The sequence below is a fragment of the Phoca vitulina genome, unplaced genomic scaffold, assembly GCF_004348235.1.
Source record: "Phoca vitulina isolate PV1807 unplaced genomic scaffold, GSC_HSeal_1.0 scaffold2, whole genome shotgun sequence".
Lineage (NCBI taxonomy): Eukaryota > Metazoa > Chordata > Mammalia > Carnivora > Phocidae > Phoca > Phoca vitulina.
This window is the reverse complement of record NW_022589705.1, coordinates 66290798-66303009: the sequence shown is the minus strand read 5'-3', so window position 1 is coordinate 66303009 and position 12212 is coordinate 66290798. Positions and strand designations below refer to the sequence as shown.

The window sequence follows — 12212 nt, the reverse complement described above, 5'->3', positions numbered from 1 at the left end:
TTCTCTGGGGCCCCTTTCTGTATCTTCTCCTCCAAGTCATAGGAGCTCAAGTATCAGTGAATATGTACTGTAGGACTCAATGTCAGGGCCCTCACTACCATGTTGCTCTCAGCTCTCCGAGCCTGAGGGCTACATGGGGTTGAGTAAAGCTTCCTGGCGCTGAAGCTGTGACATTTGCAGAGAAATGGGGTCCCCACAGCATAGAAGGCCAAATTGACAGAGCTTTGTGTCTGGGGATGGAGGGGAGTATAGATCAGAGAGGGGCACAGAAATTTCTAGAATATTCTAGAGAGGCTTGTTGGGGAAGATGGAATCTAGGTGAGCAGGGAGAAGCTGAGAGGACTTCAGCTTTGACACCAAAAGATGGGGGAGGGCTAGGATTCTTAGGAGTAGAGACTTAGACTTGCATCTTTGAGGCCAGAAGGCCTCTGAAGCCAAAAGGTGCTACGGTACTCAGGGTTGCTCTGCGTTCTTTTCTGAGCATACCCTCTAATTTTCTCAGGACTTTGGTGTTTCTGCCCATCATGGTGGTACCTACTTCCTGGGACAAGGTCTGAGGTGCCTGTGAGCTCTGGAGAGGGGTGTGGTGTGGCAGGAAATTCTTCATTTGTCATTCTACATCTCCTTAGACCACTAGGGACCCACTGCACTAGAGGCCCAACCAATTCCCTGTCCCAGTCTGGGGCAATGTAGAAGAGAAGGGCCCCATTTATTAAGAGAACACAATTCTGATTTTAGAAATGCTATTTTCTGTGATCCATGATTTATTCATAGAAAAGCACTGTGAGTTCACACACTTGCTAAAAAACGGCAATCGTGATACAGAAATGGGAGTGGCTGCTGCTTTTTTTTTTTTTAAACCAACCTATTGGGCTGAGAAATTGTAGGGGCCCATGGCTGGATGGTAAGACTTAAGTAGCCACAAACAGCAAAAACGACTTACTGGTTAGTGTGGAGGGAAAAAAAAATTGACAGTTTGTCAAAGAAAGGAACATAAAGCAGACAGAGAGGTCCTTAGTTCACACTCTAGCTATACCACCCCTTCCCTATCACACCCCCACCCCCTACTTCAGAACTAAAACATGAAACAGTAAACACCAAGACACTGGCATCCAGATGACTCTTCTGAAAGCCCATGCTACCTCCTATAGCAATTCCAGGCTGAGCACAGGGGTTAGGAAGGTAGCAGGAACATGATACACTGCGGAGGTCAGCTAGGGCTAAGACAGGCATTGCCTACTAGGGGTAGAAACTACTCAGAGAGGGAAAGGCCAAATGCATTCCAGCCCCAGCCTCCAAAACAGTGACCAGTGGGCAGACAGAGGAAGCTTGAGGTAGAAAGGCAAGGGAAGAAAGCAAGTACAGGGCAAGAAGAGAAGGGGAGCTGAAGGAATCACTCAGGGTAGAGGGAGACTAGTGCTTAGGAGCTTGCTGAGAAAATGGTGAATAAGGGAGGCAAAGAGATGAGGAATGTGTTTAGCTGGTGAGAGATGAAGAGGAATGGGGAAGAGAGATCTGGCAAAAAGAGAAGGGACACATTCGTGCAGATTCTCAAACATAAATTCACAGACATAATGTCAAAATACACACAGTTATACATATAAAGACAGACCAGAGGAGAGCAAGCATACAAACACACAAACATGTTTATACACATGCATCTGTGTGCCCCCCCCAACTAAACATGCATTGACAGACAGGAACACACACACAGGTACGTATTCTTACATGTTCACAAATGTGTATACCCTCACATACAAACTCACAGTCCAGCACATAGACATGTACTCACAGAGACCTAGACCTGACACAGACACACATAAATATATGTGCAAGACAGGTATGCACAGATACATCTATGCACACAGACACATGTACTTAGCCATACAGCTACATACACACATGTACATAATTAGAGATAAAACCAGACACTCTCTAACATAAAGGTGACCAGAGGAGATGAATATTATGAGCTCAGTGGCCTCCCAGACCTTTACCCTCCCCCTTGCACTTATTTCTCAGGAGCTCAACGGGCTCCTAGAGAGGCTATGTGTGGCAAGAGCAAGAGCTTTACTGTCCTTGTGGCTTTATGAGGCAAGAGTCTAAGTCCAGTCCTGGCCCTGCCCCTCTCCCACCACTGGGCTATATAGATGCCCTGTGTCTGCAGGCTGGGGTTTCTGCATAGACTAGACCTGGGATTTATTCTAACTGGCCATTGTACTCCCCACCACCCCCACTCGTCCACTGCAATCTGTATAATTCTGCAAGGGAAACCTGAGAAATGGTTGTGTCTCCTCAGAAAACAAGCCTATCTTCCCACCCATAGCTACTTCAAGTACCCATCAAATTAGAACCAGAATTATAAATAGTTACAACTTTACAATGTAATTGGCAACACATATAATATAGTATTTACAGTACCATAAATGCTTCTGTTTCTCTGGTTAAGCAATCCCTGAGACGGAACAGTGTTCTGTGTTTGCCAAGGGAGAGTGGGCCAATGCCCAGGACACGCAGGATATAGGGGCGTGAGGTGGCATGTTGTGGGGTTTCTGATCGATCTGCAGGGCCCAGCTCCTTCAGGAACAGTGGGCTGTAGTGAGAACTTTGCCGAGGAAGGCATATTGGCTAGAGTTGGACTCTCCCATGCTTAGCCCTGTGGTGCTTTGGCTTCGGCCACAGGTGCCCAGAGTCCTCTCAGGGTGGACAAATGTTTCAGTGTCCTTGGCCTGACCTGTGGTACCTGGGAGCCCAGGCTGCCCCGGCAGTGAGCTGTTTGCTTTCTCAGCCAAAGCGCTCTCGCACCAGCAGCATCAGCTTCTTCTTGCCTTTGTAGATTTGTTTGAGGTTGTCGATGAATTGGGCAAACTGCAGGTGGCCATCCTGGGGCAGCAGGAAGGTCTCCCGAGCCTTGCTCAGAAACTCAATGAACTCTCCGTAGTGGCGAGGGCTGATGTGTGTCAGGCGTGAGTGTGTAGTGTTGATATAGGCATTGATGGTGGCATCCAGCAACTGGCGCAGTGGGGCTTTGTCGGTGGACATGAGCTTCCCAGAGCTGCGGCGGCCTGGGATGCCGGCCAGGCCCGGCGCCGTCACCGTACAGCGCCGCAGGATGTCTGAGAGCACTGTGGCACAGTGCACGCTCTTCACCACCAGGGGGATGAGGGCTGCCAGCTCATTCTTGCCCAGAGAGTGGCTGAGGGCGCACGCCCAGAGCACATCATTGATGGCTGGATGGGTATCCTGGTTGTAGGCCAGGTTGAGATGGCTCATGGCCAGCGAGGCCAACTTGAAGGCACGTAGCGGGTAGCCACGGAGCTCCATGTAGCGGGCAATGGTGAACAGCTGCGCATGCGTCATGCCACCAGTGGCGGCGTCAATGGCGATCTGGTAGGCTGCCTCGAAGGCGATGTGGTCTTTCTCACAGAGTGTAAGGGCTGACAGGGCACAGCTCTGCGGATCCTTCATAGCACACTGTAGGGCCAGCGTGCGAGCACAGCTAGCCAGCTCCTCTCGCTGTGGATAGTCAAGACTGAGGCGCAGGATAGTGGTGTGGGATACAGCGGTGGCAGCCACAATGCTAGTAGCCTCAGTGGGGGTGAAGAGTGTGTACCAGCTCTGCAAAATGCTCACCAGGGCCCGCACACCTGTCAGGGAGAGCCTGAGCTCAGCCGTGGCCATCGGGGACCCGATCCAGGTCTGCCCAGATTACCCCTTGGGGTCAGAACTTGGCCTGCATAGATGAATTCTCCCTCCTCCTCAGCAGCCTTGAGATGATCTGAGGCAAACCAGGGAGCATCCCGGATGGCCAGACCCTGTTTGGGGTCTCTTCCCATCCCTTCCTTCCCCAAGTCAGAGGGTTGAAGATTACTGCAGGTGCTCTTAGCCCCTCACAAGGATGGAGCAGCAGAGCCTGTGGTTTACCTGCCCCAAGGCAGGGGTCGCAGATCTGCCTGGGGGTTCTAGCTGAAGTGGGGCCTCTCAGGGGACTTTGGGTTCTAGATGGGGTCCCAAGACTCCAAGTTGTCTGGGGTTTTTCAGAAGCATAGGCAGGGACTGGGACCAAACCACTGGGCCAACTACCTCCCAAGGGTGCACTTGTATACTGGTAGCTGAAAATTCAATCTCTCAAACATGTCTCTGATCAGAGGGTCAAAGTGCTGCTGACATCAGGGTATGGTCCAAGCAGTAAGGGCAGAGCTTGGGCTAGCTAAATAAAGGCCATCTTTCCTACCAGCAGCCCCATCCTTCCCCAAGCCATCAGTAGTAGGAATATGAGAGCTTTAAGGATTTGCTGCCTTGTTCCAAGAGTAGGGCCTAGGAACTCCTTTCTCTGGGGACTGGAGGGAAGTGGGAGACTCACCCACTTCTGTAGCACATGTCACCAACCACCGCACCATCTCCCGGCGCCTCCAGTTAAGAGTTGATAAGGTCATCCTCATCACCTGGGCAAAAAAGAGGCATTTCCACTTGGCTAAGCATAACTGTTAGGACTTCTCCATCCCCACATCCCCTTGCCATCCATTTATGCAATAAGTATTTATTGGTGCTTTAAACAGACATCTCTTTCCTGATAAGAACAGACAGGTTTAATTTCTGCCCACCCCTCCCACCAATCAGGTAGAAGGCTTCTCTGATGACCTGTAACAAATAAAGTCCTTATTATCACACCTTACTATTGATTTGACTTGGAGAGATGGGGAGGGGGTGGGGAGAAATGGGAACCCTATGGAGCCTAAAGCTACATTGCTTCTGGCCTTAACTTCAAAATGGAGCTGAATTTAGAGAGTCCTTACCTAGAGGCCTAGCCTAGAAGTTGTGTTCTGGGGACACAGAAAGACCCGGGCTTGGCTGGTTCATGCCCAGTGCTTCTGGGATTTTATCTTCTACCGATGATCACTAGGCCAGAAGCCTAAAGCAAGGATGACCCACTCCTCCTCCATACCTGTAACCCCAGCTCCAGGGCCACGTTGAGCAGGGTGCTGTCAGTACTACTGTCTGTGGGAGTGGCAATCTTGAATGCATCTTGGGCCAGTTTGAAGATGAGGGAGGAAGAATGGATGTGTTTCTGTATTGCTTCCAGAATTGTTCGGAGCCTCAGAGTGTCCCCTGTGGGTGCAGAGAGAAGTGGCAGTGACAGGTTTTCTTTAAAGCCTCCCTGAACAGTCCACTGATCACATAGATACTGGCTGAACTGTCTGCTACATGGGGTCCGATCCCACAATCCTGAATACTTCTGAATGCTACCATCCCTTTTGGGTAGACAAGCTCTGTCTCCACTAAACCCACTAGAGACTCCTTCCTTCACTAGGCACCCACATGAATTCACTTCTCTCCACCTGTTCATCTGCCTCTACCCTTCACCTTCTTCCCCTGGATGCCTTAAGTCCCAGAAATAATTTTCATGAACACCTGGCTTTTGAGAGCTACTTCTACAGGACATAGGAAGCCACATTATCATCAAAAAAGTATGCAAATCCCATTGTTAGCCTCTCATTGCAGCTCCCTGAAGCAAAAAGGAGCTGGGCCACCACTTCCTATTCAGCAGGCAAGGATTCTATACAAAGTACTAGTGCACAGAGTTAAGAAACATACCACTGGAAGGGCATGTATACCATACGAAGTGAAGGTCACTGTATGAAGGTAGTATAGTATATGAAAGATTGGTGTATTTTATGAAGGGATAAAAAGTAAAGATAGAACTAAAAGTAGGTCTTGTTTGACAAAGAGGTGTGGTGGTAAGAGTATATAGGCTTTGGAATGAAATGCATTGGGAATTGAACCCAGTTCAGCCATTTACTAGTTCAATTTCTTCATCCATAAAACAGAAACAGTAACCTTTAGGGTTGTTGTGAGAATCATAAACAACTTGTATATAGTTAATATTCTATGATCCTACTTTTGTAAAAAAAAAAAGGTAAGTAGCAACGTGTGTGTATAGTGTATGTGTGTGCATATACATGATTAGAAAATCTCTAGGAATATTTCTACTGATGTCTTAGTAGGAGTCTTTTGATGTCAGAATGATGGGAGAGATTACCTTTTTTCTCCTATGATCTTTCAAAACAATTTTTAAAATTAATAGACTTCATGTTATTTTTATGTTTTAAAATATTTATTTATGGGGGGAGGGGCAGAGAGAGAGGGACAGAGAGTCTCAAGCAGACTCTGCACTGAGCATGGAGCCTGACATGGGGTCCGATCCCACAATCCTGCGATCACAACCTGAGCCGAAACCAAGAGCTGGACACTCAACTGATTGCACCAGCCAGGCACCCCAGATTTCATGTTTTTAAAGCAGTTTTAGGTTTATAGAAAATTGAGCAGATAGTACAGAGACTTCTTATATACACCCCTGTCCCCACTTCCAGTTTCCCCTATTATTAAGCTCTTACATTAGTGTGGTACATTCGATGAACCAACATCGATATATTATTATTAACTGAAGACCATAGTTTACATTAGGGTTCACTATGTTATACAGTTCTATGGGTTTTAACAAAGGCATGGTATCATGGACCCATCATTACTGTACAGCATAGATTCATTGCTTTAAAAACCTCCCATGCTCCAGCTCTTCATGTCTCTCCTCATTCCCCCTGAGAATACTGATCTTTTTATTGTCTCTATAATTTTGCCTTTTCCACAATGTCATACACTTGGAATCACAGTATGTAACCTTTCAGACTGGCTTCCTTCACCAAGCAATATACATTTAAGGTTCCTTCATTTTTTTTTTATGTCTTGATAGCTCATTTCTTTTTATTGGTAAATAATATTGTATTGTATGAGATGTACCAGTTTTTTTTAATTCAATTTAATTGACATATACTATTTTATACTGACAGCTATTTTATACTGTATTATTAGTTTCAGAGGTAGAATTTAGTGATTCATCAGTTGCATACAACACCCAGTGCTCATTAGTTCAAGTGCCCTCCACAATTTGTTGATCCATTCACCTTTTGAAGGACATCTTGGTTGCTTCCAGTTTTTGGCAATTACGAATATAGCCTCTATAAACATTTGTGTGCAAGTTTTTGTGTGGACATGTTTTCAACTCATTTGGTAAAATACTAGAAGCCTGATTACTGGATCAGATGGTAAGACTATGTTTAGCTTTGTAAAAAAGCTGCCAAACTGTCTTCTTCCAAAGTGGCTCCACCCCTTGCATTCCCACAAGCAGTGAGTTACTGTTGCTCCACATCCATATCGATGTTGTCAATATTTTGGATTTTAGCCATTCTAATAGGTATGTAGTGGTATCTCCTTTTTAATTTTCATTTTCTTAATGATATATGATGCTGAGCATCTTTTCATATGTTTGTTTGCCATCTCTATATCTTCTTTTGTGTGGCGTCTGAGTCTTTTGCCCATTTTTTAAATTCAGTTGTTTGTTTTCTTATTACTGGGTTTTAAGAGTTATGTACGTGTTTGGGATATAAATTCTTTATCAGGTAAGTGTTTTACAGATATTGTCTCCGAGTCTGTGGCTTGTGTTTTCAGTTTCTTAAGAGTGTTTTTCATGGAGCAGAATTTCTTCATCTTTTTTTAAACAATTTTTTAAAAAAAGATTTTATTTATTTATTTGACAGAGAGAGACACAGCGAGAGAGGGAACACAAGCAGAGGGAGTGGGAGAGGGAGAAGCAGGTTTCCCGCGGAGCAGGGAGCCTGATGCGGGGCTCGATCCCAGGACCCTGGGATCATGACCTGAGCCGAAGGCAGATGCTTAACGACTGAGCCAGCCAGGCGCCCCCGAATTTCTTCATTTTAATGAAGTCCTACTTATCAATTTTTTCTTTAATGGACTGTGTTTTTGGTTTGTATTTAAAAAGTCATTGCCAAACCCAAGGTTGCCTAGATTTTCTCCTATGTTATCTCCTAGGTTTATAGTTTTATGTTTTACCTTTATGCCTTTGAGCTATTTTAATTTTTATGAAAGGCATAAGGTAAGGTCAGTGTCTATGTTTTTTTTTTCCTGCAAGTGGAGGCCCAGTTTTTCCAGTACCATTTGTTGAAAAGACTATTTTTTGCTCCTTTGTCAAAGATTAGTCTACTATATTTGTGTGAGTTAATTTCTGAACTCTCTATTCTGTTCCATTCATCTGGTTGTCTATTCTTTTGCCAATTCCATACTGTCTTGATTACTGTAGTTTTATAGTAAGTTTGAGGTTGGGTAGTGTTAGTTCTCCAGCTTTGTTCTTCTTCAATACTGTGTTGGCTATTCTAGGTCTTTATCTTTCCATATAAACTTTAGAGTTTTTCAGTATCCACTAAATAACTTGCTGGGATTTTGGTTGAGATTGTATTGAAGCTATAGAATCAAGCTGGGAAGAACTAACATCATAATAACATTGAGTCTTCCTATCTATGGACATAGAATATCTATTTATTTAGATCTTCTTTGATTTCTTTCCTCAAAGTTTTATAGTTTTCCTCATATAGATCTTGTACATATTTTGTTAGATTTACTAAGTACTTTTTTGGGGGTTGCTAGTGTAAATATATTGTTTTTAATTTCAAATTTCAATTGCCCGTGGCTGGTATAAAGAGAGGCAATTGACATATATAATATAAAAAGTCAATTACCTTCCTATATACATATGTATTTTTTCCTACATACATATATATAAAGATTTTTTTTTAAACTAAAGTATAGTTGACATACAATGTTACATTAGTGTCAGGTGTACAACATAGTGATTCAACAACTCTAAGTTATGCTATGTTCACCACTCAAGTGTAGTGACCATTTGTCAACATACAATGCTATTAGAATACCAGTGACTATATTCCCTATGCTGTACCTTTCATCCTGTGACATGTTCATTTTGTAACTGTAAATTTTTGAGTAAGCCCCACACTGTCTTCCAAAGTAGCTGCACCAATTTGCATTTCTACCAACACTGCATTAGAGTTCATTTTTCTCCGTATCCTTGCCAGCCTAGTTATCTCTTGTTTTTTAAATAATAACCATTCTAACAAGTGTGAGGTGATAGATTATTGATTTTAAATTTTCTTTCTTTTCTAACATATGCATTTAATGCTATAAATTCCCCTCCAAGTACTGTTTTTGCTGCATCCCACACATTTTGATCATTTATATTCTTTCATTTAGTTCAAAATATTAAAAAATTTCTCAAGATTTCTTCTTTGACCTCTGTGCAATTTAGAAGTATGTTGTTCAATCTCCATGTATTTTGGGATTTTCCAGTTATCTTTGTTACTGATTTCTAGTTTAATTCCACTGTGGTCTGAGAGCATACTTTGTATGATTTCTTTTAAATTATTTAGGTGTGTTTTGTGGTCCAGAATGTGGTCTGTCTTTGTGAATGTTCCATGTGAGCTTGAGAAGAATGTATTCTGTTGTTGTTTGATGAAGTATTCTATAAATATTAATTAGATCCAGTTCACTGATACTGCAATTTAGTTCAAGTATATCCTTACTGATTTTCTGCCTGCTGGATTTGTCAATTACTGATAGAAGAATGTTGAATTCTCCAACTATTAATAGTGGATATGTCTATTTCTCCTTGCTCTATCAGTTTTTGCTTCACATATTTTGGTGTCCTGTTGTTAAATGCATACTCACATTAAGGATTATTATGTCTTCTGGGAGAACTGACCCCTTTTATCGCTAAGGAATAACCCTCTTTATCCCTGTAATTTTCCATGTTTTGAAGTTTGTTTTGTCTGAAATTTATACAGGCATTCCAGCTTTCTTTTGATTTGTGTTAGCATGGTATACCTTTCTCCATATTTTGTTGTTGTGAAGAAATCTGTGTTTAAGAAATATTTTTAAAGATGAAAATAACAAACTGGCTAAACTCTTATGCATGCTTTCCTGAGAAGAGTTATCTTTTCCAGATTCTTCCTGCTTTCAGTGCAGCTAGTCTGGCATTGAGGCTATAGGGTGTGGAAAGTGAGGGCCAGAGTGTTGATACTCTCCTTATGTGTTTAAAGCCCTGGCCTCGGGGCGCCTGGGTGGCTCAGTCATTAAGCGTCTGCCTTCTGCTCGGGTCATGATCCCCGGGTTCTGGGATTGAGCCCTACATCGGGCTCCCTGCTCAGCGGGAAACCTGCTTCTCCCTCTCCCACTCCCCCTGCCTGTGTTCCCTCTCTCTCGCTGTGTCTGTGTCAAAAAAATAAATAAAATCTTAAAAAAAAAAAATAAAGCCCTGGCCTCTGTTTTTTGTTTTTTGTTTTTTTTTTTTAAGAGAGTGCACAAGTGGGCGGAGGGGGAGGGAGAGAGAGAATCTCAAGCAGGCTCCATGCCCAGCAGAGAGCCTGATGCAGGGCTTGATGCCACAGTCCTGAGATCCCGACCTGAAATCAAGAGTCAGACATTTAACTGACTGAGCCACCCAAGTGCCCCTGGCTTCTGTTTTTAGTAGAAAATACTTGAAAGGTAAAGCATATAAGCTCAATCATAGAGAAATTAAATATCTGCCTAAAGGTACTGAGATAAAAATCAAGCCCAGTGATGTTCAGTGTTTGTACTTAGGGTCTATTTGCTTGTTCCAGCACTCTTCATCAATTCATTTATTTATTTATCTAATTTGTGGTAAATATATATAATAAAACTTGCTATTTTAACCATTTTTAAGTGTACAACTGAGTGGTGCTAATCACATTCAAAATGTTGTGTAAATATTACCACTATTTGTAAAACTTTTTAATCACCCCAAACAGAAGTCTCTGGTAAAACTCTAACCTACTTTGTCTTTATTAATTTGCCTGTTGTAGCTATTTCATATAAATATAATCATATAATATTTATCATTTTGTACCTGGATTATTTCACTTAGCATGTCTTCAAGGTTTCCCCAGGTTGTAGCATGTTATCAGAATGTCATCTTTTCATGATTTAATATTCCATTGTATGAATATACCACATTTTATTTATCCGTTCATATGTTGACAGACACTTGGGTTGTTTCCAATTTTTGGCTATTATGAGTAATGCTGCAATGAACACTAATGTATAAGTATCTGAGTCCCTCTTTTCAATTCTTTTGGGTATATACCTAAAAGTGGAATAACTGGGTTATATGGTAATTCTATTTAAATTTTTCAGGAACAGGGGCTGACTCAGTCAGTGGAGCCTGTGACTCTTGCTCTTGGGGTCCTGAGTTCGGGCCCCACATTGGGTGTAGAGCTTACATTTAAAAAAAAAAAAGTAAAATTTTCAGGAACAATCAAACTATTTTCCATAACAGCTGTACCACTTTACATTCCCACTGGCAATGTACAACATTCCAGTTTGTCTACATCCTCACCGACACTTTACTATTATTTTTTATAATAACCATCCTAGTAGGTATGAAGTGGTATCTCGCTGTGGTTTTGATTTGCATTTCCTTAACGACTAATAATGTTGAGTATCTTTTCATTTGCTTATTACTTATATATCTTCTTTGGAGAAATGTCTCTTCAAGTCTTTTGCCCATTTTTAAAATGGGTTGTCTTTTTGGTGTTGAGTTGTAGTTCTTTATATACTTATATATTAAGCCCTTATCAGATATATGATTTACAAATATTTTCTTCCATCCTGTAGGTTGTCTTTTTACTTTCTTGACAATATTCTTTAAAAGCTTTTAATTTTTTCTAAACATTTTACCTTTAAGTCACCTCTACACACAATGTGGGACTTGAACTTACAACCCTGAAATCAAGAGTCACATGCTCCACCAATCAAGCCAGCCAGGCACCCTCAAAAGCTTTTAATTTTGATGAGGTCCAACTTATTTTTTTCCTTTGCTGTTCATGCTTTGGTGTCAAAACCAGGTTTCTTGTAGACAACATATAGTTAGGCCTTTGATTTTTTTGTTTTTGTTTTAAATTTGCTCTGTTAGTCTATTAAAGATTTTTATTTTTATTTTTATTTTTTTTAAGATTTATCCACTTAAGAGAGAGGGGGTGAGTAGGGGCAGAGAGAAAGGGAGAGAACTCTCAAGCAGGCTCCCTGCTGAGCATGGAGCCTGATGCAGGGCTGGATCCCAGGACCTCGAGATCATGACCCGAGCTGAAATCAAGAGTTGGACGCTCAACTGACTGAACCACTCAGGTGCCCCAGTCTCTTTTAATTGGCATATTTAACCATTAACATTTAAAGTGATTACTGATATAGTTGGATTAATATCGACCATATTTTTTAACTGTTTTCTATTTATTACACTTATTCTTCGTTTTTTTTTTTTTTTTTTTTTA

At 42.2% G+C, this 12212-nt stretch overlaps 1 protein-coding gene across 4 annotated transcripts in view; it reads right to left on the bottom strand.

Annotated features, from left to right (window-relative positions):
• Positions 1-23: 23 nt before the first annotated feature.
• ZSWIM5 (zinc finger SWIM-type containing 5) overlaps positions 24-12212 on the bottom strand; it is a 205664-nt gene continuing 193475 nt past the window's right edge. For all 4 annotated transcript variants that reach the window (XM_032430275.1, XM_032430292.1, XM_032430294.1 and 1 more), the window contains 3 exons: positions 4946-5109; positions 4364-4445; positions 24-3647 (listed from right to left, as the gene is read on the bottom strand). In XM_032430275.1, coding sequence (XP_032286166.1) covers positions 2785-3647; positions 4364-4445; positions 4946-5109 — 1109 coding nt within the window. In that variant the 3' untranslated portion in view covers positions 24-2784. The remainder of the gene's footprint in view (positions 3648-4363; positions 4446-4945; positions 5110-12212) is intronic.